Source organism: Astyanax mexicanus, chromosome 18, assembly GCF_023375975.1.
Source record: "Astyanax mexicanus isolate ESR-SI-001 chromosome 18, AstMex3_surface, whole genome shotgun sequence".
Lineage (NCBI taxonomy): Eukaryota > Metazoa > Chordata > Actinopteri > Characiformes > Acestrorhamphidae > Astyanax > Astyanax mexicanus.
Window position 1 is genome coordinate 23,566,955 of NC_064425.1, and position 27,792 is coordinate 23,594,746.

Genomic DNA, 27,792 nt, shown 5'->3' on the forward strand with positions numbered 1-27,792 from the left:
AAGGTCGGCCCCGGTGGTCCTTGCAAAAAAGAAGGACGGGAACTGGCGTTTTTGTGTTGATTATCGCCGACTTAACGCCGTCACGAAGCTCGACTCTTATCCGCTTCCCAGGATCGACGATACGCTAGATCAGCTATCGGGCTCAGCCTGGTTCAGCTCGCTAGATTTGAGGAGCGGGTATTGGCAGGTGCCCCTAGCTGAAGGGGATAGGGAGAAAACCGCTTTCTCGCTTGGCTCGGCTCTATGGCATTTCACGGTGCTCCCGTTTGGGTTGTGTAACTCGCCGGCTACTTTCGAGCGTCTTATGGAGCGCGTGTTAAGCGGGATCCCGCGTTCGTGCTGCGTTGTTTACCTGGATGACGTCATGGCGCACGGGACCGACTTCGACTCCGCGCTCTCTCACCTCGAGGTGGTGCTCCGCGCGATTCAGGCGGCTAACCTGAAGCTCAACCCGGCGAAGTGTAACTTGCTGAGGCAGCGCGTGAATTTTCTGGGCCATGTAGTGAGCGGTGCTGGTGTGGAAACCGACCCTAAAAAGACGGAGGCTGTCCGTGACTGGCCTGTCCCACGTAACGCGAAAATGGTTCGTAGTTTTGTGGGGCTCGCGTCGTATTACAGGCGGTTTATCAGGGGGTTCGCGGACGTGGCGGCGCCGCTTCCCAATTTAACTAGACCGGGTGTGACATTCCGTTGGTCTGACGAGGCGGAGCAAGCGTTCGAGGAGCTAAAAAGCCGTCTATGCAATGCTCCCGTTCTAGCGTATCCGAATATGTCGGAGAGCTTCATTGTGGATACGGATGCGAGCGACCGTGGCCTCGGAGCGGTTCTATCACAGGTTCAGGATGGCTCAGAGCGCGTAATAGCATACTATAGTCGCCGCCTAGACAAGGCGGAGCGTAACTATTGCGTGACGCGCCGGGAGCTACTCGCGGTGGTCGAGGGCCTTAAGCATTTCCGACCGTATGTGTATGGGGTCCCGTTTCTGCTGCGCACCGACCACGCCTCGCTTCAGTGGCTCATGCGTTTCCGCGAGCCCGAGGGCCAGCTCGCGCGCTGGATATCTAGACTCCAGGAGTTTAGCTTCGAGGTTGTGCACCGGCCGGGCCGTAGCCATGGTAACGCGGACGCTTTGTCGCGCCGGCCGTGTGTGGCCATGGACTGTAAGCATTGCGCTCGTGCAGAGGAGAAATCCGCTGAGACTGCTCATTGCGCTGCAGTCTCAGCGGATGTGACCGGCGGTGTAGTGGTGGCCCAGGTGTCCGTGGAACAGATCCGAGATGCGCAACGGGCGGATCGCGACTTAATGTGGGCCGTACACGCGCTCGAGGCGAATGTCACGCCGTCGTGGGAGGAGGTGGTGCCGTTGGGTCCGGTCGCTAAAGCGCTGCGCTCCAACTGGGCTAGCTTTAGCTTGTCTGATGGCGTGCTGTGTCATACCTGGGAGGATCCGGCGAACGGGCAGCGCGTGTTTCAGGTGGTGATACCGCGGGCGCTTAGGGATTCGGTCCTACGGGGAGTCCATGGGTTGCCTGGGGCTGGGCACTTTGGCGTTACCAAAACCCTGAAGCGCCTGAGACAACGTTTCTATTGGCCTGGGTGCAGGGCTGATGTGGAGCTCTTTGTGCACTGCTGTGACGTGTGCGCCGCCAAGAAAGGCCCCGCGAGGGCGCCCCGCGCCCCACTTCACCCCTATCAGTGCAGCGGCCCGATGGAGCGGGTGGCCGTGGATGTGTTGGGCCCCTTCCCGGTGACGGACTCTGGGAACCGCTACGTCTTGGTGGCGATGGACTATTTTACAAAGTGGCCGGAGGCCTACGCGGTGCCGGACCAGGGGGCGGTCACTACCGCGGATGTCCTGGTGCGGGAGTTCTTCTGCCGATTCGGGGTTCCGGAGGAGCTGCATAGCGACCAGGGGAGGAACTTCGAGTCGGAGGTCATGGCGGGGGTCTACCGCATCTTGGGCATTCATAAAACCAGGACGACGCCCCTTCATCCGCAGAGTGACGGCCATGGTGTCGAGCAAAGGCCAGCGTGACTGGGACAAACATCTGCCGGTCGTGCTGCTGGCCTGCCGCTCGGCCGTGCAGGAGACGACAGGATTCACGCTGGCCATGCTTATGTTTGGTCGCGAGCTGAGGACGCCGGTGGCTCTGGCTTTCGGGGCGCCTCCTGATAGGGGCGAGCACGCTACGGACGCGCCCACTTTCGTTTCGCGTCTTCTGTCCTCACTGGATTTAGCGCACGGGCTCGCGCGCTCGAACCAGTCTGCTGCCGGATGGAAGCAGAAACGCGCGTATGATACGCGCTGCTTTGGGGAGCCTTTATCTGTGGGGGCGAGGGTTTGGCTGTACAACCCTCAGCGTAAGAAAGGACTGTGCCTGAAGCTTCAGTCGGCATGGGTGGGTCCGTGCTTGGTGCTGTCCAGACTTGGGGAGGTGGTGTACAGGATCCGGTGGGGCAGACGCAGAATGATAGTGCACCGCGATCGGTTGGCCCCTTACCGTCCTAAACTGTTGGCCACCCGCCCGCCTTAATGACTTTGTGTGTGACTAATTGTGAAAAAAAAAAAGTGTTTTGTTGTTCAAAGGGTTTATGTTGGGTTTGTGGGGTCGCCGGGACGGCTGACCCTTGAGGGGGGGGCTATGTGGCATCTGTGTGTGTGTGTGTGTGTGTGCCAGCTTGTAGTGTGCCTGTGGGGGCGGGTTATGGTAATCCGGGGCCAGCGGGGCATTATGGGGGTATGTTTTGGGTGGGTTAAGGGGACCTACCATCTCTGTGCTGGATAGCTGGGTTGGTGGCCTCAGGGCTGTTTGTGCTGTGTTGGGTTTCGCTCTCCTAGCCTTGTTAAAGGCTGTAAGTGAGTGGCAAGCCAGTTAAATAAAGAGCTATTGAGTACTTGCAATGAGTCTCACGAGTCCTCCTTCCTCTTCCACGCCACAATATAATAAAGTAAAAGTGGAAGTAGGAGAAAGTTAATACTCCAGTAGAGACAGATACAGCATTTTAGCATTTAGGTAAAGTAGTTCTACTTGGTTACTGTACATCTCTGCCTAGAGCCGTTTATAGAATCTGCCGACTCCCTTCAAAAAACTATAAGGCGTTTATAAACTATGATTTTTATGATATTGCTTCATTGCTTCATATAAACCCATTCATTTTAGACCTTCAAGTGGGTACCTTATTCTCCTCACAAGAGATACTTATGTTCTTGTGACAAAACATGCTTTTGGAGAGCAGCCAGATGAGTCAGCGAATTGTGGGCCTCATTTATACGTTTTTAATCTTGATTTAAGTATTAATATGCGTGAGGAAGGTTTTTACGCATGTACCTGCAGTTCCGTGCTTTAACACATGATGTCACTAATTCCCGCTCCCTCTGCAATCTTCTGAAGGGATACGCGTGCCTCAAATCTAGATTAAATGTACGCCCGTTTTTTACGCCATATATATTTTTTATAAATCACTGTTCTTGCGTGTGAGGTTGCGCACGCACGTTTCAGCCCTGTTTTATTGCGTACGCACCCTCTCACGCAAGAACAGTGTTTTAACCCTTGTGTGGTGTTCGGGTCTGTGGGACCCGTTTACATTTTTTATCAAAGGAAAAATGACACCATCAAATACTAGCTGCGGTCCAATCTGAAGGGAGCTGCTTAGGTAGTCATTGCCTTCAAAGGCAGCTCCCTCGTTCGGCAGCATTTTCACCCATAAGGGATCTTATAAGGCAGCGCGTTCGGGACACGCAGCTACTATTTCTAACTCAAACTTATTGGCTTTGGGTCATTTTCTGTGAAGAACATATATCAGAACACATTTTTGATGAACACCCCCCCTACACATTTAAATTACATACAGGATGTTCGGGTCTACTGGACCCGGGGCTAATAAAGGTGTTTACTCTGTTCTCCTCCTGTCTGGGTGTGTAGTTTGTGTGTGTTTTGTTTCTGCCCCTGTTGTTCCTGTACCAGCTTGTAATATTGTTGAAGAATTAAATGGATACCTGTCAGAAATTGAATGCTCTTTTGCCCAAAAAATGAGCCACCATGCATAGCTGCCCAGTTTGATAAGAATGCGACTAGGATTGGCGGATGGCAGTTTCCCCGGACATCAAGTCTTTTTTTTTTTAGCTTTTTATCCCAGATTCCATCCTAAACATTATTCTGAATTGCACTTATTTAGAGGGAAGGCCTGTTTTTAGAGAAAAATGGAACGGAGTTGGACCTATTCCATAATTTTGCAGAATTTAAAACATTAAAATGCAGCGGGTCCACCAGACCCATGAACACTGTCTGAGTAACAAAAATATGAACACCATACAAGGGTTAAACGAGCGTACATTTAAGCAAGGTTTGAGGCACGCGTATCCCTTCAGAAGATTGCAGAGAGAGCGGGAATTAGTGACATCAGAGAGGGGGTTGGATCTTTGCCTGACGGGAGACGGGTGGCAGTGGTGGGTCTTCGTGACGTCACCCGCCAGCCACTTTTTCATCGACCCGGCAGTGTCAGGCACGTACCTGGCAGTACTAAAAACTGTCAGGGAGCTAGCTGACAGTATGCCGGCACTACTAAAAACTGTCAGGTAGCTTCCTGACAGTACGCCGGCACTACTAAAAACTGTCAGGTAGCTTCCTGACAGTACGCCGGCACTACTAAAAACTGTCAGGTAGCTTCCTGACAGTACGTCGGCACTACTAAAAACTGTCAGGGGGCTTGCTGACAGTATGCCAGCAGTATTAAAAACTGTCAGGGGGCTTGCTGACAGTACGCCGGCAGTATTAAAAACTGTCAGGGAGCTTCCTGACAGTATGCCGGCACTACTAAAAACTGTCAGGGAGCTTCCTGACAGTATGCCAGCAGTATTAAAAACTGTCAGGGGGCTAGCTGACAGTACGCCGGCACTACTAAAAACTGTCAGGGGGCTAGCTGACAGTACACCGGCAGTTTTAAAAACTGTCATGGAGCTTGCTGACAGTAAGACCGGAGTCAAGCTATCCACGCTTCGGAAATTCTCAGTCAAGTCATCCGGGCTTTAAATTTAGATTCACGTATACGTGCGATTTTACGGTAAACAGCAGCGCAGGCGGAGAGCACACTTAAAAAACACAGAGAACGGGAGACCGACACGTTTCAGTCTATTATATTAATTCAGACATACATTAAGCCCAGAAACAAGAAAAAATGGGTTAAAATAACTCACCTCACTGTATATTTTGTGCAGTACATTATCTATTTGATATAATATCCCATCAGTGTTTAAGAGAGAGAGAAAGAGAGAGTTTTATATTAATATTACTTTTTTCAATCCATGCTTCAAATTAAATTTCTCATGAGTTTCCCATAATGCCAAAACAGTTCCACTGTTAGCATTTGATGCCAAAACATAGGCTATCTGTTGGTGAGGACCACTAAAGGACTGTATGTGCAGGTTCTAATGATGGGATGTGTGTTGTATGGGGGGTGTCGGTCAGAACACCATGAAGCAGTTGTCTCCTTTTCGTTTCTTTATTAAACTTCACACTTCAATTACATGTGCAAGAGTCTCAGTGGTGTGTGGTTTGGTTGGAATACACGCACACAACTCCTCACATGCTATTCTCTTGAGGCTGTGATCTAGCCAACCTGAAGTGGTAACTTGCCTGAAGCAACAGAGTAAAACTAAACAGCAGTAGAACTAGACCAAACTGCACGTGAAGGGGGCGGGGCTAAGATTCAATGCCAGAGTCTTTCTTACAGCCGCCCCCGAATTGCTGAGGCAATTCGCTCAAGAGAAAGACTCAGAATGGTTTCAGGTGGACGATGGATGATCTCCATTGCTGTCGGAAGGGCAGGAAGGCAGACGAGCCGGGCCACTGGATGGGTGTAGACTTGGCCCTTTACCTGGACGTCTGCTGACCGCACCCGTCCATCTGCACTCCGATGAGCTGTGATGACCTTCCCAATAGGCCAGCTCGCTCTTGGTAGCTGTGGGTCTACCAATAAGACCACTGCGCCCACAGCGAGGTCCTCTGTAGTATCGTTCCACTTATGGCGACACTGTAGAGTGGGCAGATAATTGCGTATAAATCTTGCCCAGAATCGGTCAGCCATGACTTGACAATGCCTCCACCTCTTCCGCGTCAAACCTTTGTCCATTGGGTACACCACCTGTGGCAACGCACCATCGGGCCGCCCCATCAGAAGGACATTAGGCGTCACAGGGTCTTCATCAGCAATACTAGACGAGGTGTAGCCCAAAGGCTTAGTGTTCAGGATGGCCTCAACTTCTAGTAGAACTGTACGAAGCACTTCCTCGGACACTGACTGTGCTCCTATCACGGTGTATAGAGCATACTTTGCCGATCTAATCTCCCGCTCCCAAACCCCACCGAAATGTGGGGATGCAGGAGGGTTGAAATGGAAGGCAATCTTCTGCTTTGCCAGGATCTTCTGCAGTTCTGGAGTCATGCTTGCAAAGGACTCGCGTAATTCCTTCGCTCCGGCCTTGAAATTGGTACCTTGATCTGAGTAGACCTCTGCAGGGGTCCCTCTGCGAGCGATGAACCTTCTGAGAGCCATAAGATAGGAGTCCACGTCAATACTGGGTAAGAGGTCAAAGTGCACAGCACGGGTAGTGAGGCATCTAAAGATAATGCCCCACCTCTTTTCTGTTCGGCGGCCAATCTTGATCTGGAATGGCCCGAAGCAGTCAACACCAGTTGAATAGAACGGTGGCTGGAAGAGCCTTAGTCGAGCTGCAGGTAGGTCGGACATTTTCGGCACTACTGGACGAGCTTTCTATCGGCGGCATTCTTGGCACTGGTGCTGTATGCGTCGGATGGCCTTTCTCCCACGCAGAACCCAGAAGGTGCGCCTCATCTCTGCAAATACGCGCTCAGGCCCTGGATGACATAAGCGGGAATCATAATCCTGAATCAGGAGCTTAGTAGCTGGATGGGATGGATCTAAGACGATTGGATGGATGGTGCTGGGATCCAGCGCCTCTGCTTGTCGCAGTCGTCCTCCCACTTTGATAATTCCGACTTTGGCATCCAGCTCAGGCGAAAGGGTAAGCAGCCGACTGCTCCTCTGGACAGGTTTGCCAGCCCGAAGAAGGCGTAGCTCCTCGGGGAAACAGTCCTGTTGCATTTGCTTGATGATCAGCGTCTCCGCCTGCTGGTAGTCAGACGCAGTTGGGACTAAAGATGGGGCAGCCGCCCCATTAAGCCCCTGGATAGTGGAGTCAACCAGGTCCATCCAGCAGGAGTACTGCCTAGCAGTGGTGACGCTGGATGGTTCAACTGTGGACGTCAGGCCACAGAAGGTAGACTTACAGTACTCTGCTGAGTCTGGCTCAGGCACTGTGTCAGGCCTCACTGGCCACTCCTCTGGGCCCTTCAGGAGGAAAGGTTGCCCTTGAGACCAACGGTTTGACTGGGCCAACTCTCCCAGAGTCTTGCCTCTGGTGATGTCGTCCGCGGGATTCAGGGCAGAGTCTACGTAGTGCCAGCAACTGGAGTCAGTAAGCTCTTGGATTTCGGACACGCGAGTGCCCACAAACACTTTAAAACGACATGACTTAGATTGGAGCCACGTCAACACTGTGGTTGAGTCGGTCCACAGAACGATGCTGTCGATGTGCAGCGTGAGCTCTTTCGCTAGCAAGCTGGCTAGTTGTGCTCCAGTGAGGGCTCCGCAGAGCTCCAGTCTTGGCATCGAGGTCTGCCGGCGGGGAGCGACTCTGGATCTGGCCACAAGGAAGGACAGGTGGACTCTCCCTCCGATGTCCTCTGACCGTAGGTATGCGACCGATCCATAAGCCCTCTCGGACGCGTCAGTGAAGATGTGGATCTGTCTTGCATGAGCGTTGGCTTGAGCTGTGACGTAGGGACGAGGCAAGGATATCTGTGGTAGTAGCTGAAGCTCTGCTTCCCAGTCTTTCCATTCTTGCTGTAAATCCTCAGGGAGAAGTGGATCATCCCAGTGGCGTTATTTATCCCAGAGACGCTGGACAAGCACTTTAGCACGCGTTGTGTAGGGCAGAATATACCCCAGGGGGTCATACTGTCGAGCAAGGACCTTGTACACGTTGCGCATCGTTAGTGTGCCGTACTCTAGGGGCCGGTGCTTGTAACCGGTGCCACGTAAGGCCGAGGGCCGATTCTGGATGGCTGGTGTCACCGTGCGATAGCCAATGCTCAAGGCTGCTGGACTGGGCCTCCTTTGGGAGGTGACTGATGGCACATGGGACATTGCTCGCCCACTGGCGAAGTTCAAACCCACCAGTGGCAAGAAGTCCACAGAGCTTGTCCACTCCCTGGCCTCTTCGGCAGTGGGAACACTCTGTAGGCAATTATCAACGTAGAAGCACTTGCCACTCGTACACGTCTGGGGGATCTTCTCGCTTCATGTCTCTCCATACGAACCTGAGAAGAGGTCTGCCCTCCGGCAAGAGCCTAACTTGGTGAAACATGCTGCGTACATCACCGCTGATTGCTACTGCGCTCTGTCTGAAGCGCAGCAGGACGCCAAGAAGCGAGGCACCCAGTGTAGGTCCAGGCAGTAGTGCTTCATTCAGGTTTAGTCCACGGAACTGGTACGAGCAATTAAACACTATGCGATTCTTCTCGTTGTGTTGTACCAGATGGTGGGGAATGAACCAGGATTCACCCTCCGTCGAGAGGTCAGGGCCTAGTTTCTTCACTGATCCTGCTTTGACCAGCTTACTGATCTCCTCGCAGTATGCCTCCGCCTGCTGTGGATCTCTGGCCAGCCTCTTCTCTGTGTTCCTCAGACTGGGCATAACCGCCTCCTTGGTGGCCTGAAAGAGGGGCATTTGGCGCTTCCGAAGCAGGGGGGTGGCATAGCGTACGATGCCCTCGATTTCCACTCTGGTTGTCCTTGCTTCCAACAGAGCCACGGCCTCCGGGTCTTCCTTAGACCGAGTGACGACTTTGTCGCTACGGAATGGCAGCACATCCATCTGCCACAACTTCTGAACATTAGTCATCAGCTCCGTGGTCTGTGGAGAAATTGTGGTTAAGAGGCACTGCTGTTCTGGTAGAGTCTGTTAGACTAGCCTAGTGGGGCCTTGCAGGGTCCATCCAAGTCGGGTGTGGATAGCCGCAGGCCCCCTGGGTGGTCCCAATCTCACTGGCTCAATCGGTGTGAGTAAGTGAGGGTGGTCAGCACCTATGAGTACGAGGGGCTTAACCCGGGTAAACTGCTCAAGAGGTAGACCTACCAGATGCTTGTACTTCTTTTGAAGGGATGTGACTGGGTAGGAGCGCTCAGCGAGATTAAGGTGTGGTGATGTGAAGGCATGTGTGACTTTGAAGCTCCTCTTATGCTGACCAGCTGGAGATAGGTGGAAGGAAACACAGGCTCCTCTGAGCACCTGGACATCCTGTCTTATGGTGCGAAGATTGAGTTCTTCTGTAGAGCCCTCTATCCCCAGCTGTCTGGCGGCCTCTGGCAGGAGCATTGTGCGCTCCGAGCCGTCATCTAAAACGGCATATGTCACCAGATTCCGATTGCGATACCAAAGCACCACTTTGATGACCTTCAACAGGACCCTAGAGGACTCTGATGGGCGGTCTAGGTAGAGAACATCTGTGGTTGAGCTGTCTGCGCTGCTCCCATCCTTGGGAGGCTCATCAGTGTCTCTCTTGTTGACCTCATGAAGGACCTTTAAGTGTTTGCCTTGACACACCTCACACAGCTTCTTTAAATCACACTGAGCAGCCTGGTGGTTCCTTGCACAGCGCCAGCATCGCTTGTTTCCTTTAATCCACGCAGTCACTTGTTCCTTTGTGAGCTTTTGAATGGCTTGGCACCTATTCAGGAAATGCTCAGAGCTCTCACAGTACGGGCAATATGACTTAGCTTTGCCTTTTTTCTGTGGCGGCACATGCGGCCTAGGGGGGTCAGTGAGGGGGGATCCCTCGGCTCCATGTAACACTGACATAGCTGATCGATTCTTCTTCTTCTCAACTCTTGAGCCAGACTGCCCCTGATATCTGCTCTCTGGCTGGACCTCAGTGTCTTGGCACCAGGACTCATATCTTAGCCACTCTGCTAGATCGATCAAAGAGTACGTGGCTTCTGGCTTCCGTATCATGGCACGGCGGAAGTCAGCTCTCATTTCAGATGGGAGCTTTGTAAGTAGACGAGCAACGTGTGTGCCACATCTGAGCTTCACCTCTCCTTCAGGCCCCAGGTTCTGGAGCATGCCAACGAGAGACTGGACTCGTAGAGCAAACTTCTCGAAGGCTGCAATGTCTCCACGCTTCACCTCCGGTGCCTCCATAACAGCAGCTATTATCTTGAGAACCACATGGCGGGGCTGGCCGAATTTCTCATCCAACGCTGCCATGGTGTCTGAGTATGGAGTAGGCAAATTTAGGTAAGAATCAGCTATCAAGGATTCAAGGATTCAAGGAGATTTTATTGTCATTCGCATCTTATGTGGTACATGAGGTGGAACGAAATTGTGATCTCACGATCCAGTTTACACCCAGGAGCTGTTATTAAATAGATATATAGATAAAAGTACAATAAAGGAATACAATAAAAATAGAATATACAAAATAGTTAAAGATAAATACCCCAAATGAAATAAATAGAAAGAGTAGACAGGTTGCAACAACAAGTCCAGAGTGCAAATGTGCTATAGCAGCATGAAATGAATTAGAGCAGTAGAAAATAAAGTTTCTCAGTGCGGGTAAAGTGACCGTGTTTGTGCAGTAATTGTCCTTGTGTGTCAGTGCAGCTTGTTGTTAAGTGGAGTTTAAGAGTCTTACAGCTTCCGGAATGAAGCTGTTTCTCAGTCTGGTTGTTTTGCACTTGATGCTCCGCAGCCTCCGTCCTGAGGGAAGCGGGACAAAAAGTGCATGTGCTGGGTGGGTGGGATCCTTCCTGATGCAGGTGGCCCTCTTCCTGCATCTGGAGGTGTAGATGTCCATGGTGCTGGGGAAGCTGACTCCAACAATCCTCTGTGCAGCCTTCACCACCCTCTGCAGAGCTTTCCTGTCTGCAGCAGAGCAGCTTCCATGCCACACGTTGATGCTGGAGCACACGACGCTCTCCACCACACATCTGTAGAAGGAGGTGAGGACTGCGCTCCCGAGTCCAGCTCGTCTCAGCCTCCTGAGGAAGTAGAGCCGCTGATGTGCCTTCCTGACCAGAGTGGAGGTGTTGTTGCTCCAGGTGAGGTTGCTGCTCAGGTGCACCCCTAAGTACCTGTAGCTGTCGACCACTTCCACCGCAGATCCTCCAATGTGCAGGGGGAGGTGGGCATGCTGGCCTCTTCTGAAGTCCACAATCATCTCCTTCGTCTTCTTTACGTTGATGCAGAGGTTGTTCTCTCTGCACCAACCCTCCAGCCTGTAGCTGGACTCATCTCTGTTTGTGATGCATCCAACCACTGCTGTGTCGTCTGCAAACTTCACAATATGACAGCCTGGATGGAGAGGTGAGCAGTCATATGTGAGCAGTGTGAACAGGAGGGGGCTCAGCACACAGCCCTGAGGGGAGCCAGTGCTGAGGATTATAGTGGGGGAGGAGATGTTGTGAATTCTCACAGACTGCGGCCTGTTGGTCAGGAAGTCTAGGACCCAGTTGCACAGCGAAGAGCTCAGTCCTAGTGAGGAGAGTTTATTTATCAGGGTCTGTGGAATCATGGTGTTGAAAGCGGATGTGAAGTCCACAAAGAGCATACGGACGTAGGAATCCTTCTGCTCCAGGTGGGTGAGGGCAGTGTGGACCACGGAGGAGATGGCATCCTCTGTGGATCGGTTCTTCCTGTATGCATACTGGTGTGGATCCACAGTGACGTTGATGGTGGCTTTGATGTGGGTCTGAACCAGTCTTTCAAAGCACTTTGTGACTATCGGAGTGAGGGCCACTGGCCGGTAGTCATTCAGACCTGTCACTGCGGAGCTCTTGGGGACTGGGATGATGGTGGCGGTCTTCAGGCAAGTGGGGACAGCTGCCTGGATGAGGGATGCGTTGAAAATGTCGGCCAGGACGTCCGAGAGCTGGTCTGCGCAGTCTCTTAGCACCCGTCCGGGGATGTTGTCCGGGCCAGCAGCTTTTCGGGGGTTGATCCTTCTCAGCGTTCTCCTTACTTCTGCTGGTGTCACGCTGAGGGGCTCCTCTCCTGGTGAGTGTGGGAGTCTGGTGCTGGGGGGGGTGTCAGGATTCTCAAAGCGGGCGTAGAACTTGTTGAGAGCCTCAGGCAGGGATGGGTCTTTGGAGCTTTGTGCAGCGTTGGATTTGTAGTCCGTGATGCACTTGATGCCCCTCCACATGCTCTGTGGATCCTGGGAGGAAAAGTGTCCCTGGATTTTCTGAGCATATGCAGCTTTTGCCCTCTTAACTCCAACAGTCAGCTCTCTTCTAGCCCTTCTGAGTTCGTCTGGGTCTCCAGACCTGAAGGCAGCATCCCTGGCTTTCAACAGAGAACGCACCTCTGCGTTCAGCCAGGGCTTCTGGTTGGGGTAGCAAGTCACAGTCTTGGTGGTAGTGACATCCTCAGTGCACTTGCTGATGTACCCAAGAACAGCAGATGTGTATTCCTCCAGATCCAGCTCCCCCTCACACTCAGCAGCATCCCTGAAGACCTGCCAGTCTGTGCAGCCGAAGCAGTCCTGCAGCACAGCGTCGCCGTCACTGGGCCACACAGTGATGGTCTTCTGTGTGGGTTTGGAGCGTCGCAGCGGGGGGTGGTATGCGGGGACCAGCATGATGGAGATGTGGTCTGAAAGCCCGAGGTGGGGGCCCGGGAATGCCCTGTAAGCGTCTTTCACGGAGGAATAAACGCGGTCTAGCGTATTATTACCTCGCGTTGGGATGTTCACGTGTTGGTAAAACCTCGGCAGCGTGTTCTTCAGTTCTACGTGGTTAAAATCCCCCGCTACCACGTAGAACGCGTCCGGATGCTTGTTCTGAAGCGAGCTCCTTCAGCGCGTTGTTAGCATTAGCATCCGGTGCTATGTAAACAGCAAACAGGCCTCTTCAAGTTTCAAGTGGTCGATAAGGACCTGATATTTAAAGAGCTCTGTGCTGTCTTCAGGTAGCAAATTCTCTAGACTTATCTTAAGTCTTGCGTACTCCACCGGATCTCTACTCTTGAAAATTGGAATTTTCGGCTTGGGTCCCCTATACACCTTCTCCCCAAACGCAGATGATACAAAAGACTGCTGGGCACCCAAATGTGGAGATGATTGGCCTGCTCGTGGGCTAGGCGATGAACTGGAGTGTTGGCCAGGTCCATATCGGGCTCTGAAGTTTGAGGGACTGAAGACTGGGGAAGGCGTAGGCGTTCCCATGGTTGGCGGTAGCGGAGCAGCTGCGGGCCTGCTTGGGCCCAGAGAAATAGCCTGTTTGCTGGGTGGAAGGCGAGCTAGCCATTGGCGTTGATCTTGAGGCAGCACTCTGCTTCAGTAGCTGTAGCTCATTCATCATTCTGTCTATTGCTGAGACCATTTGACCTTCATCGTAGCCTTCTGACTGTGGTGGCCATGGTGTGGGAGGGGGTGGCCAGTCACTGTAGTCCTCTCCTTCTCTGTCTGTGGCACGTGGTGCTGGAGGTGGAGGAGGGGGTAGATCTGGCCACTCTTCCTGTCGATGCTCTGCTTGAGCATTACTGAGGGTTGTCACTCTCTCTGTAAGCGACTTCACTTTTCTAAAAACATCTTTAAGTTCAGCCATACTGTCTAGTATATGCTGATGAGATAGCTGAAGTTTCATGTTCTCAATGCGAATCTCCTGTAGTACAGCTCTGCATGCATTGAATGAGTCACTGCTCACATCATACTCAGCGCTGGATGGACGGGGCATCCCAGGCCGTTCACGCCGCCTCTCATGTCCTATGGCATGCAAGTGGGGATGTTCGTCCTCTTGTTCGCCGAGGGATGAATCCCACTGGACTTGGCGCCTGGGATATGAGGTGTAAGGGCGTGTGGTGGGTGTCATCTCGACTGCTCCCTCCATGTTGGATGTCCACTCCCTCCCTGGTGAGTGCATCTGCATCGCTGTCGGTCCACTGAGATGTTGCCTATAGCTGGCTGCATCAAGCTCATAATCTCCAAGGTAGGCAGGGAGACGGGTCTGCCGCTTAGGACGAACTGCTTCACTGCTTTGTTGCATCTTGATCCCAAATCAACACAGAATCCGGCTCGAAGGACCTCAATGTTGGTGAGGACCACTAAAGGACTGTATGTTCAGGTTCTAATGATGGGATGTGTGTTGTATGGGGGGTGTCGGTCAGAACACCATGAAGCAGTTGTCTCCTTTTCATTTCTTTATTAAACTTCACACTTCAATTAAATGTGCAAGAGTCTCAGTGGTGTGTGGTTTGGTTGGAATACACGCACACAACTCATGCTATTCTCTTGAGGCTGTGATCTAGCCAACCTGAAGTGGTAACTTGCCTGAAGCAACAGAGTAAAACTAAACAGCAGTAGAACTAGACCAAACTGCACGTGAAGGGGGCGGGGCTAAGATTCAATGCCAGAGTCTTTCTTACACTATCACCTCTGCAAGTTTGGGCAAATTTCACTGTATTGTTTATATTATTATTATTATTATTATTATTATTATTATTATTATTATTTTATTAATGTTAAAATTTAATTTCTCATGATCTCGACAATTTGAAAGAGTCTGTCCTAAGCTATGACTCCTGCAAGTTTGGGAAAAATTCACTGTATTGTTTATTTTATATTATTTATTTATTTTTATTATTCATGCTTAAAATTAAATTTCTCATGATTTTTCCATAATGCCAAAACAGGTCCACTTCCATATGAAAGAGTCCATCCTAGGTTAGCTCCTTGACAGTTTTTAAAACTGCCGGCGTACTGTCAGCAGGCTCCCTGACAGTTTTTAAAACTGCCGGCTTACTGTCAGCAAGCTCCCTGACAGTTTTTAATACTGCCGGCGTACTGTCAGCTAGTCCCCTGACAGTTTTTAATACTGCCGGCGTACTGTCAGGAAGCTCCCTGACAGTTTTTAATAGTGCCGGCATACTGTCAGGAAGCTACCTGACAGTTTTTAGTAGTGCCGGCATACTGTCAGGAAGCTACCTGACAGTTTTTTTTTTTTGTACTTTATTTTTATTGTCACTTTAAAAGAACAAGCAGGCATACTCTACACCAGATAATTCCAAAAAATTAAAAAGAGAGAGGTTACATAACATCTACCTTCAGTCCTCATAATCTACATTATTAAGAAAAAGGTCCCATTTCCTCCACAGTCCGTACATTCTTACTTTCTGCAGTCTCAAGGTTAGGGTCATACATTCCATTTGCTGAATCTCTTTAACTATTTCCATCCAGTGGATTATTGTTGGGGGTGCCACTTGAAGCCACATCCTTGTGATAGCTTTTTTGCTGGCAACTGTGAGAATTCTGAATAAGTATTTGTCCTTCTCTCGCCAGTCATCTGGGATAAAACCCAGGTAAAGAGAGGTAAAGTTATGTGGTATGTCCAACTCTAAAACTGTGGAAACTGCATCCCTGACCTCTCTCCAATAAGGGGTTATCACTGGGCAGGACCAGAAAATGTGCGTATGGCCAGCATTTTTTTCACCACAGTTTCTCCAGCAAGCTGGGCTTCTCTTTGTTTGCTTCCAGGTTTGTTTGGGGGATATGAAAAAACGGATAATAGATTTCCAACCAAATTCCCTCCATGACCTCAAGCCCGTAGCCAGGGGGAATCGAAGGGTTCGTTCGAACCCCCCCCCATCCCCCCCTCAGCCACCCCAACACCCCTCCTGCCCCCAGAGTAGTGACGAGTAAGAAAAATTGTTAATGTTTCTCTTTACACATTTTGTTCAGACTGTTTTACACCAATCCAGTAGGTGGCGGCAATTCCCCCATTTCTGTTCTTAGCTTGTGGAAAGAATAAGAATCAGGGGAAAGTTACTTGACAAAATGGGTAAAAAAGAAGACAAGGAGCGAAAACGGAAGAAAACGGCGGTAACATTGTCCCAAAACATTGGTGACTTGTTAAAAAAAAAGGCCCAAAATCGGTAAGCTGCTGAGTGCAGGGCTTCTATTTCTTTACAACTCCCCTGCATTAACAGTGCCGGGCTCGGCTAAGCCCAATAGTATAATTGTACATGTAACACCGGATTATTACTGTTATTATTGTGATAACTCTAAAGTCTGGATTTTAGTTGATTTTTAAGAAATGTAGGTTAAGTGACAATAACATTCAGTCACTCACTTTGCAATGCTGACGATCAAGCTAGGGTGTATTTTACTCTCAACATGCCTGTTGCTCCTAAGGCCATATATAAAATACAGTATAGAGGTGTAAAAAGGGGGTTAACCTCTTAACACGCCCTGGCCCGCCGGCGGGCCAGAAAAATATCATATTTAATATCTGTCTGTGTTTATGAATACTTTTAGGTTCAATATAGACACCCAATATGCCATTTTAAAGCTTTTCAGTTATCTAGCCTATTTAACCGTATCTCCTTTCAGAAAATAAACATTTAGGGCGAAATATGCCTAGTTATGAAATATTTTCATATTTGCGTTTTTCGTACGTCCATATTTGATCGAATGCGGACATGTTATACACCGAACCGTCTGCCTCTCCGGATTACGGAACTGTGTTTAGACTTTAAATCTGCTTGTGTTTCGCTTTGTGTTTAACGTTAAGTTACCTCAGGACACTCGAGACACACACCCAACCCCCTCCAGCGCTTCCCCCACACTCTTACCTTCAAAACGCAATCCAGTCACCAGTAATTCTCACATATATCCAAACAGTGCTTTAAATAATTTGAGGCAGAAAAAAACAATATCAACTTTAACGCGTTATTAAAAGCGGATTATTGGTCGATCCACGAATCCACGCATATCTAATGACCAGACGGTATGCAAATGAGCTCTGTCAGCCAATCAGGCGCCGAGTTCAGCGAGCTGAAGGGGGGGGGGGGGGGGGGAGGGGGCAACGAAGTCCCAGCACAGTTGTAGGAAGATTTGAATAAGACAGAACACTTCAATTTATATTATTATTAATTCATGTTTAAGTTTTAATGACAATACCGATAGTGAAGTAATTCTTATCTATTTATGTCAATAGTAGAGAGATAGACAATAAAGGACAGCAACATCAGAGACAAACAATGGAGGGCAGCAACAGAGACAATGGAACAAAGCAACAGACAACTGAGATGAGCAACAGAGACAGACAATGAAGTCACATCACAGATGTAGGAAGTTTGAGTAACACTTACATTTATATAAAATTTATGTTAACAGTAGGGAGCAACAGATGAACAAATAAGGACAGCAACAACAGATTCACAACAAACTTATAATAAATAAAATATGTCTAAATTAAAAGGTTTGAAGTGTGCTCGTGTATTTAGGGGGCATTGGAGTAGAGAGCCAAATGAAGTCCATTTTGGGGGAAAAAGATCCCCCCCATAACAATGCTGGCTACGGGCCTGGACCTTGCCAATGTTGTTCTAGGTTGGGAATTGCAAATCTTTCCCCATTCCTCCTCTGTAATGTTCATTTCAAGTTCTTTTTCCCAGCGTTTTTTAATATAGCTGGTTGAAGTTTTCATGGAAGACAAGATAGCCCCATATATTTTAGCAATCATTCTGTCCAGATTTCCTTTTTTATAAACATCAACAAAAATCTTTACCAAAGGTGACACATCCTTATCTAACTTTCGAACTTCTGTTGCAAAGTAACTTCTAATCTGTAAATACCTGAAGAAGTCTTGTTTTTCCAAATTAAATTCTAATTTTAAGTCTTCAAAGCATTTTAAAGTATCCTTCTGCATCATAACGCATAATGATGTAATACCTTTAGTAGCCCAATGCTTAAATCTTTCATCTTGCTGGGCAGGTTTAAAATGTATGTCATATCCTGGCCAAGAAAGCCTTTTTATGTCTCTATGTAGTTTATATTTAATTATCATATCTGACCAAATCTTAAGTGGGACCCCAACCCATTGACTCTGTTGTTGTTCTAAAGATTTTATCATGTTTATACTACTCAGAACTGATTGCAGTGGAAAACCTAGTGAATCGGTCTCAATGTCTTTCCATTTGGCCTTATATATAGGGCTACACCAGCATACTATAAATCTCAACTGGGCGGCTACAAAATAATTCTTTAAGATAGGTAAGGCCATTCCTCCACTATCCTTTGGAAGTTGTAGAGTTGCATATTTGACCCTAGATTTTTTCACATTCCAGATAAATGTGGCAATTTGCTTATCCCACCTTTTAAATTGGCATTCTGGAATTTCTACTGGTAGAGATTGAAAGAGATACAGTAACCTTGGCAGAATATTCATCTTAACCGCCTCAATTCTACTACTGAGATCCAAGGGTAACAAGGACCATCTACTCAAATCCTCTTTTATTTTAGCAATAATGGGGGTATAATTTATTTTTTATATATCTCCTAAGTCTTTTGGTAAATTAATTCCTAAATATCTAATTTGTGAGGAAGTCCAACTAAAATTAAATTTGGATTGGTAGATTTGTGTTAATGTACAATTATATAATAGAGCTTGAGTTTTATGCTCATTGATAACATAACCTGAACAGGATCCAAAATATTTTAGAAAATCCATAAGAATTGGTATGCTAATTTCTGGGTCCTGCAAGAACAGAAGTACATCATCTGCATACATACATATTTTATGTTCCACCTTACCTATATGAATTCCCCTCAGATCTTTATTCTGTCTTATTGCTTGGGCCAGAGGTTCAATGTATAAGGCAAATAGTGAAGGGGATACAACACATCCCTGGCGTGCGCCTCTTTCTAACTGAAGTCTTTTTGAGAAATGGCCATTAATCTTAACTATAGCAGAGGGCGATGAATACAGAGTTTGAATGCTTTTTAGACTTGCCTCATTGAATCCAAATTTCTCTAAAACTTGATAAAGATAGTCCCACCCAACTGAGTCAAATGCCTTTTCAGCATCAAGGCTAAGTACCACAGCCTTTAACTTCCTTTGATTAATAGAGTCTAAAATATGCAATGACCTTCTTATGTTGTCCTGTGCTTGTCTATTTTGTATGAAACCCGACTGATCATTATCTATTAAATCTGGTAATATTCTTTGCAGCCTTTTGGCTAAAATAGAAGCGTATAATTTATAATCTACGTTTAAGACCGAAATCGGTCTATAGTTGGCTACATCTATTTTATCCTTACCTTCCTTCGGTATTACAGATATCATTGCCTCATTCCATGAGGGAGGGGATTCTGCTTTTTCTAGGACCCAATTGAAGCATCTAAGTAACAGAGGAGTTAATTGTTCTTTAAAAGTTTTATACCACTCCGAGGGGAAACCATCTGTTCCAGATGATTTATTACCTTTCAGATTACTAATAGCCTCTAAAAGTTCCTCAGGTGAGATTTCTGATGTTAAAAAAGAATTTTGTTCTTCGTCAATAGTTGGAAGGTCTATAGAGTCCAGGAAACTCCTCATCTTATCAATGCCTGCATTCTCTGGTTGGGTATATAATTTCTGATAATATCGCTCAAATGCCATTAAAATCTCTTCAGGTTTAGACGTTATTTTCTTTGTTATTGGTTCTTTTATCTTTAATATATTATTTAATGACTGTTGTTTCCTGAGTTTCCAGGCCAACATTTTAGTAGCTTTTGGACCCTGCTCATAATATCTTTGCCTGGTAAATCTGTACTTTTTTTCAATCTCATCCTCGTAAATTTGATTAATTTCTTGTCTTACTTTTTTTTAGAGTAATTTAGAATCTTTGGTTTGACTATGTTCCCTTTCCAAATGTTTTAATGTAGTTTGCAGTTCATTCATTTTAGCCAATCTCAGCTTTTTTATTGTTGACATCCTCATTATTATTTTTCCTCTGAGCACAGGCTTTGCAGCATCCCATAATATTGTGGGTGAGACCTCCCCACTATCATTTTGCTCCAAATATACTTCTATCTCATCCTTAATAAATGATATAAATGATGATTCATTTAATATGCCTACATTCAGTCGCCATAGATGATTTTTAGCTGGGCTGTCAAGAGAAAGTGTAAGGTAAATTGGACTATGGTCCGACAAGTCCCTCTGACCTATTGTACATCCTTTAACCCTCCATCTATCCACACCAAACATAAAAAAATAGTCCAATCTGGAGTATTCCTGATATCGTGTAGAGTAAAATGTATAATCTCTTTTTGAATAATTGACATCTCGCCATATATCTATCAGTCCTAGCTCTTGGGTTATTTTCCTAATCCTCGACATTTTCAATGGCTTACTCCTCTGTTTATTTGTACTATCAAGTTTCTGATTTAATGTTACTTTGAAGTCCCCCGCACATACTAGTATTCCTGATGCCTCAGTAGCGATCAAGTTGAATACTCTGCCATATAAGGCCCACTGTTCATCTGGAGGAGCATATACATTACCAAGGGTTACCTCATTATTGTCAATTTTTCCTTTTACCATAACATATCGCCCTTCTTTATCTTTGGATACCGAAATACATTCAAAATTGACCGAGTTTGAAATTAACGTTGCCACTCCCCGTCTGCCTTGCTTAAAGGAAGAGAAAAAGGTATTTCTATAACCAAATTTTTTAAATTTTTCATGTTCACTATCAATTAAATGTGTCTCATTAAATGTGTCTCTTGGATCATAATTACATCAATCTTTTCCTTCTTCATTTTAGCTAATATTTTTGCTCTCTTTATGGGACTGTTTAAACCATTAACATTTATTGATATTATCTTAAGTTGACGATGCATGTCCTCTAAAAATAAGAATCAAATATTTAAAGTTACCTGTGAAAAGTGCCATGAACAGAACATTTTTAAATTCAAACAAAATCTGAAAAGTAAATACACAAAACAATGAGATTTCCAATGTCAACTGACCATCGTGGTCTCTTGCCTCTGAGAGAGAAGTCCACAGAAAGGACCCCCTACAAGAGTGGTTGTGTAGGAAAAACACTCCTACAAGCTAACCAATGTTAAGAAACTCCCCAAACGACGACTTAGTATATCAAAATAAATACCAGGATTAAGCGTTAAACTTTGTACTTCTGCAGAAAACCTTTTACGGCTTATGACGGAATCTTAGTTGAGTATTTAACACTTAATTATCATGTGGGTCCCGTCGGAAGCCTCTCAATTTTTCTCGAATAGTTGCTTCATGCAGGTCGTGGTTACCCTGCTGTACTCCTTGCTGGTGTACTGAACGGTGCTGTGACTTTTTCCCGTCCACAGTGGACCAGGGGAGAAGCTTTTCAAGTTTATTTTGTAAAGACTGAGGCTGTGTTTTTACCCGGTAACCCGACTGTTTTCCAGGTCTTTTGCCGCTTCGTCTGCACTTTCGTATGTGGTCGCCCCATCTTCCCAGAAAACCCTCATACGTGCGGGGAAAGGAGTCTGAAAACGGATCCCCTTCCCTTTCAGCGCTTTTCTAATAAGGGTGTATTCTTGCCTTTTCTTTAAGACCTCCTTGGCGTAATCATGGTCGAAATATATGCGTTGGTTCTGATAGTGGAGTGGTTTTCTCCATGCTTCCCTCAGAACTCTTTCTTTCACTGTGTACTGGAGAAACCCGACCACGATTGATCTCGGAGGGGCACTTTGGGGCGGCCTTGGCGCTAAAGCCTGGTGAGCTCTCTGGATACCTAGCGGGGTCTCAGCTCCCTCCAGCAGCGTCGACAGGAACTCCTCCAGAAAAGCCTGTACAGAGGAACCTTCAGCCCCCTCCGGTATTCCAGATATGCGGATGTTATTTCGCCTCGAAAATCCCTCCAGCTCAGTTAGCCTGCTCTGTAGGACTCTCTGCTCTTTTAGCGCATGTAGCAATGCTTCTTTAGCCGCTACGTTCCATGTCTCGGCTTCGCCAATATGTTGTTCCGCCTTGGATATTCTCGCGGAGGCTTCCTGGATTGCCTCCGTGGTCTCATTTAACTTCTGAGAGATATCCTTCTGTATTTCCAGCAGTTCCGCTCGCATATCTTTCTTGAGTTCATCTCTGAAGACGGTGAGTGCTTCACGAAGTTCACTGCTAATCACCTCCTTCATCATTCCCCTTAAGGGCTCCTCTGTTAGCTGCTGCGCGCTAGCTCCCACCTTAGCCTTCTCCTCCATCCAAGTATTTGTGTCTTCACTCACCGTCTTAGGATTTTGCTTCGAGGTGCTCTTTCCTTTATTTCCCCCCGACATTTTGCACGTTTACTCTTCTCTTTTTTCTTCGCTTAATTTCTATATTTCAGGGGGGAAAAACACCCGTCGCTTGGGAGCTCTTTCTTTATGCTGCCATCTTAGATCCCGCCCGACCGGAAACCCCCTACCTGACAGTTTTTAAAACTGCCGGCATACTGTCAGCAAGCCCCCTGACAGTTTTTAGTAGTGCCGGCGTACTTTCAGGAAGCTACCTGACAGTTTTTAAAACTGCCGGCGTACTGTCAGCAGGCTCCCTGACAGTTTTTGAAACTGCCGGCTTACTGTCAGCAAGCTCCCTGACAGTTTTTAATACTGCCGGCGTACTGTCAGCTAGTCCCCTGACAGTTTTTAATAGTGCCGGCGTACTGTCAGGAAGCTCCCTGACAGTTTTTAATACTGCCGTTGTACTGTCAGGAAGCTCCCTGACAGTTTTTAATACTGCCGGCGTACTGTCAGCTAGTCCCCTGACAGTTTTTAGTAGTGCCGGCATACTGTCAGGAAGCTACCTGACAGTTTTTAAAACTGCCGGCATACTGTCAGCAAGCCCCCTGACAGTTTTTAGTAGTGCCGGCGTACTGTCAGGAAGCTACCTGACAGTTTTTAATACTGCCGGCGTACTGTCAGCAAGCCCCCTGACAGTTTTTAAAACTGCCGGCGTACTGTCAGGAAGCCCCCTGTCAGTTTTTAGTACTGCCGGGTACGTGCCTGGCACTGCCGGGTCGATGAAAAAGTGGCTGGCGGGTGACGTCACGCAGACCCACCACTGCCGCCCGTCTCCCGGCAGGCAAAGATCCAACCCCAACTGTTTGGACATTTAACTATGACCACAACTTGGAGGACAATATGCAGTTAAACATTTGATCTTCGGACTAGGTAACTTTTTTTGGACGTTATGGTGACAGGTGCAGGAAATTGACATTATTAAAGAATACATATCATTTTTTATTTATAATATATCAACATCATTGTTATAAATATTGTTAATCAGTATGAATATAGACTATTTGATTAAGCGTCATTTATTAATAATTATTTATTATTAATTATTTAGTAGATTATATTTTTGTATCTATTTAATTAATTAACGAATTTAGGTATTTATGTATGTATTTTTCTATTTGAAAATGCAATCTGTGCGGAAAATTGTTAGGTTGATTTTAACCAGTCAACACCACTCTGATTTGCTGAGACCGCACTGATCACAACCATAGATTGTATATAAGTATAGACAGCACGACAGGGGTTGAAAAGTGAAGCCACAACGTCTCTTACGCCCTCTGGTGGCTGGTTTCAGTACAGCTTTTAACCCTAAAGCCTATTTCCATTCAACTGAATGAAAGATGACGGAATTTTAATCTAAAATTACACATCCAGGATTTTTTTGGAAAGTTGATTTCTGTACATTCTGCAAGCCCCACTCCTTTGTTAATAACCCCAGTGTTTTTTTTTTTTTTTTTTTTTTTACAGTACCCTCAGGAAAACTTTCTCTCCAGTTTTTTTTTTGGTAAGTGGATCATTTCTCTCCATCAGTTCATTAGTATTCATACTGTAGATCCATGCGGTTCTTGACTCACTTTCCAACTCGCGTTTTAGGTTTCCAAACCAAAGATTTATTTCTTTACAAAATAATACACAAGAAAACTGAACAAAAAACGATTAAAATGCTTATAAACAGAAAACTAGGTACTTATATTCATGTTCCTAATTCCTAAATCCTAAAACTGCGGTCAGAAAAGGTGAGGCTCCTTTGGCTTTTTACTGCTTGTCTTGTTTTTTTCTCCTGCCCAAAAAACACTGTAATTATCCGAATCTAACCTGCTACAGGTGCCTAGTGGTAACACACATTTCTAATGCCGTTACTGTTATACTAATACTGTCCCTTACACATACTTCGTTCTTCTCCATAATTTTAGTATTTACGTTAGGTTTTGAACCTAGCCTTAGGTACTTAACGATAGTTAACTAGGTTAGCCAACTCAGGTTAGCTAAGTAAAGTAACTAAACTTGTTTGGTGAAAATTACGTGGAGTGGGCGGGGTTTGAGCAGTCACACGGCCCCGCCCCCCGCCTCCCACCTCTGTCACGCCAGTTCTGGCTCCAATTTGCCTCTACACTGCCTCTGCAAGCGCAGGCAAGATGGCAGCTTCCATTTCGGCCATATTTTGGCTTTAAAACGCCTTAATGAGAGTAAATGGGGACCGTCCAGTCCATACTTTTATACAGTCTATAATCACAACCCAAACTCCACAACGCGCCAAGCAGCACATTTTTAGTTGCTGCGGAAGCACAGCTCATTTAGGCTCAGCTCAGCTCACCTCAGGACTTGTTGTGCTACTAAGATATAAGGTAAGTTCGACCAGGTCCTTTATTTTATGATCATGTATGTGTTTGTAGTGTCTTACACCACCTGCACGTGCTGGCCTTGCCTCTCTTTCTAGGTAGTTAGCTAACGTTAGTTGTCTAAGGATAGCTAAACATTGCCATAGTTTAAATGTAATATGAATTGCATTTGAAAATGAGCAGATTTTTAAAACTTGTCTTATGAATAAGCTAATTTGAAATAGTTTTTTTGTGGGAAAAACCTAGATAAAATAGCTTAATGACGAAGTGTGAGAAAATTAAAACAGCACAATATTTTTCCTCAGGTGTAAGCTTAGCGCTGTTAGCTTAGCATTAGCTCAGTGTTCGTGTGAAGAATAAAGTTAACGTTATATGTAAATTTCATATAAATAAGCCAACTTGTTGTTGAAATTGTTTTGTTAAAATACTGCACATATTTCTGGTCAGGTGTTAAAAGTGTATCCCCGCATTATATTAGCATTAGAAGTAACGTTAAGTAACTTACATGTAAATATTATGTAAATACGCCAATTTTAAATAGTTTGTTGTTGGAAAAATTCAATAAAAAAGCCTAGCGATTAAAAAAAACTTGCAAGATTAAAACTGCACATATTTCTCGTCTAGAGTTAAATGAATGTGTATTCCCACCATTAGCTTAGCATCAGCATGAAGAATGTAAATATTATATAACGTTAAATAAGCCAACTTTAAATAGTTTGCTATTGGAAAAACTTAATTAAAATAGCCTAGGGGTGAGACAAGGTCTGGAAAGATTAAAACAGCGGAATATTTCCAGTCCAGAGTTAACTGTGTTTTTGTAAAAGTGTATGGCTCCCCCGCTGCAAAAAGCCTGCAGTGTGTGGAGCGGTAGAGCTTAGATCGGGCCCAAAAATCCAGCCCGACCCGGACAAATCCATGCACTTTCTGCCCGAGCCAGACCCGACCTGAGCCATAAACTGTCCTTCTGAACCCGAGCCATTTTTTAGTAATTAGAGCGTTAAAATTGAGCTATTTAAAACATTTTCGGGCTGTTTGAATTAGCGAAATCTGTTAAGAATTATGTTAAATAACCTTGCGACGCTGAAGAAGCATAGACCTATTATTATTTCTTTTTTTTTATTCGCTTCTTTCTTTCTTTATTCCTTGTCTGTTGTACAGGCAGTGTGAGGTTGGTGGATGGTGGCAGTCGCTGTGCTGGGAGAGTGGAGGTTCTTCATAGAGGGCAGTGGGGAACAGTGTGTGGTGATGACTGGGATATGAGTGATGCTGCAGTGGTGTGTAGAGAGCTGGGCTGTGGAGAAGCTGTAGATGCACTGGGCAAATCTCATTTTGGATCAGGATCAGGACCAATCTGGATGGATGATGTGGACTGTAGTGGATCAGAGTCTAGACTGAAGAACTGTAGATCACCAGTATGGGGTAAACATGGCTGCAATGAAACCCACAATTCTGGAGTCATCTGTTCAGGCAAGCTACACTATGTTCATATAATATGTGCACTGTATTGAATAGTTACATTGTGTCTGTGCTGTCTGACTTTCATTTATTAAATCCTGTTGTTATCTCATTGTTTATGCTCTTGTGATATTTTAGGAGCCAGGCTGGTTTTAGGTTCTCGCTGCTCTGAGAGAGTGGAGGTTCTTCATGGAGAGAGCTGGGTCACAGTGTGTGATGCTGACTTTGACCAGCAGGGTGCAGAGGTTGTGTGTCGAGAGCTCGGCTGTGGTTCTCCTGTGAAGGTTCTGGGAGCAGCTGCGTTTGGTAGAGGGGAGGGTCAGGTGTGGTCAGAGGTGCTTCAGTGTAGAGGAAACAAATCTCAGACTCACTTCTGTCCAAAATCATCTTCACTCAAACACAACTGCTCCCATGATAATGATGTGGGACTGGTGTGTGCAGGTAAGAACTGCATTCAGCACAATGAGCCTGTGACTTCATCTATTCCTACTTAGACAGCCCTCTGTCTCAGTAGCTCAGCCCTGTGCTCCATTACCTGTTTGCCATTAAGACCTGGTGAAATTAAATATTTGTGACTTATTATATTGTTTGTTTGGGGTGAGGGTGTTATGTTTGTGCAGCAGTACTGTTCTGGCATTTGTTTTTTAGTGGATAATAGTGTAATAAAGTGTAGGGGATCTGTGTTTGTCTAGAATACCTTGCAGTGCGAGTTTTAAAACATTAAAAACACAGCTAGCAGAAACTTCCTGGTGGATAGCACTAATTATAAACACAATAGACTTTGGACAAATGTAATGAGTTTCTCTAGTCTAACAGACACAAGAGACTGTTGTTTTGGAGCTAATTTGTGGATTTTTGGAGCTGCAGTAACACATTATACAAAATGGCTACAGCAACATGTATCCATGTGAATCACATGTAATATTCTGGGTTGGAGTGGAAGAGACTTAGAATACTTGTACTGGCAGCACATAGTTTAAAAGCAAGAATGGTGAATTAAGAATGTGTCTACTGTTCTGTTCCTCCAGTCCATTAAGCAGGTAACAAGACTGGTGGAGGTCATATAGTATCTGGAAAATAACTGCTCACAGGATTGCCAACAAATTAAAAGTCTATGTGTATCTTTTTTATTTTTGTTATTTTGAAACTGTAAAGGGAAAAAATATTAAAAATGCTAAATAGACGTGTCCACTTCAATGTTATGTGTTCTAAACATTAGGTCATTTTTATTTCCTTCTGTAGTCACAATAATATACATTTTGATTAGGGGTGTCCTATGCTGGAGTTATCTGTTCAGGTAAAACACTGTAAACAGGGACTGTACATTATCTGCCATGTAGGCAAAGTGTACAGCACATATGATTTTTCTTTTTAACCCACCCTAAATCCTTGTTGATTGCCAAGGTAAATTGGTATGTTTAAACTGAGCAATCACCAAACTGTGCTGTACACTGGAATTCTCAACCAACAATTAATTTACTGATTTTTTTTTTTTTTTTACTGATTTCATAATTTTGCTGATCCATATTAATTTGTTTAATGTAATTCATAGCTTTACTGAACTTATTTTGAATCCTTATACTCTCTTTAGTTTTTTCCAATGCATTTATGAATCATTCATTGTGCAATATTTAGCATCATCATGCTTAATCATTTATCATTACTGATAAATAAGCTTTCTTTTTTCATGGTGATTTTTAGGAGTCCTGCTGGTTAATGGCTCTCGCTGCTCTGGGAGAGTGGAGGTTCTTCATGGTGAGAGCTGGTTCACAGTGTGTGATGCTGACTTTAACCAGCAGGATGCAGAGGTTGTGTGTCGGGAGCTG

The 27,792-nt window shown here is 46.1% G+C and overlaps 1 protein-coding gene across 1 annotated transcript in view; it reads left to right on the plus strand.

Annotated features, from left to right (window-relative positions):
- The window catches only part of LOC125782680 (deleted in malignant brain tumors 1 protein-like), a 50,432-nt gene that overhangs the window by 2,198 nt on the left and 20,442 nt on the right, over window positions 1–27,792 (plus strand). Inside the window, exons 2-4 of the mRNA XM_049467437.1 lie at window positions 23,640–23,676; window positions 25,670–25,978; window positions 26,105–26,407. Coding sequence (XP_049323394.1) covers window positions 23,640–23,676; window positions 25,670–25,978; window positions 26,105–26,407 — 649 coding nt within the window. The remainder of the gene's footprint in view (window positions 1–23,639; window positions 23,677–25,669; window positions 25,979–26,104; window positions 26,408–27,792) is intronic.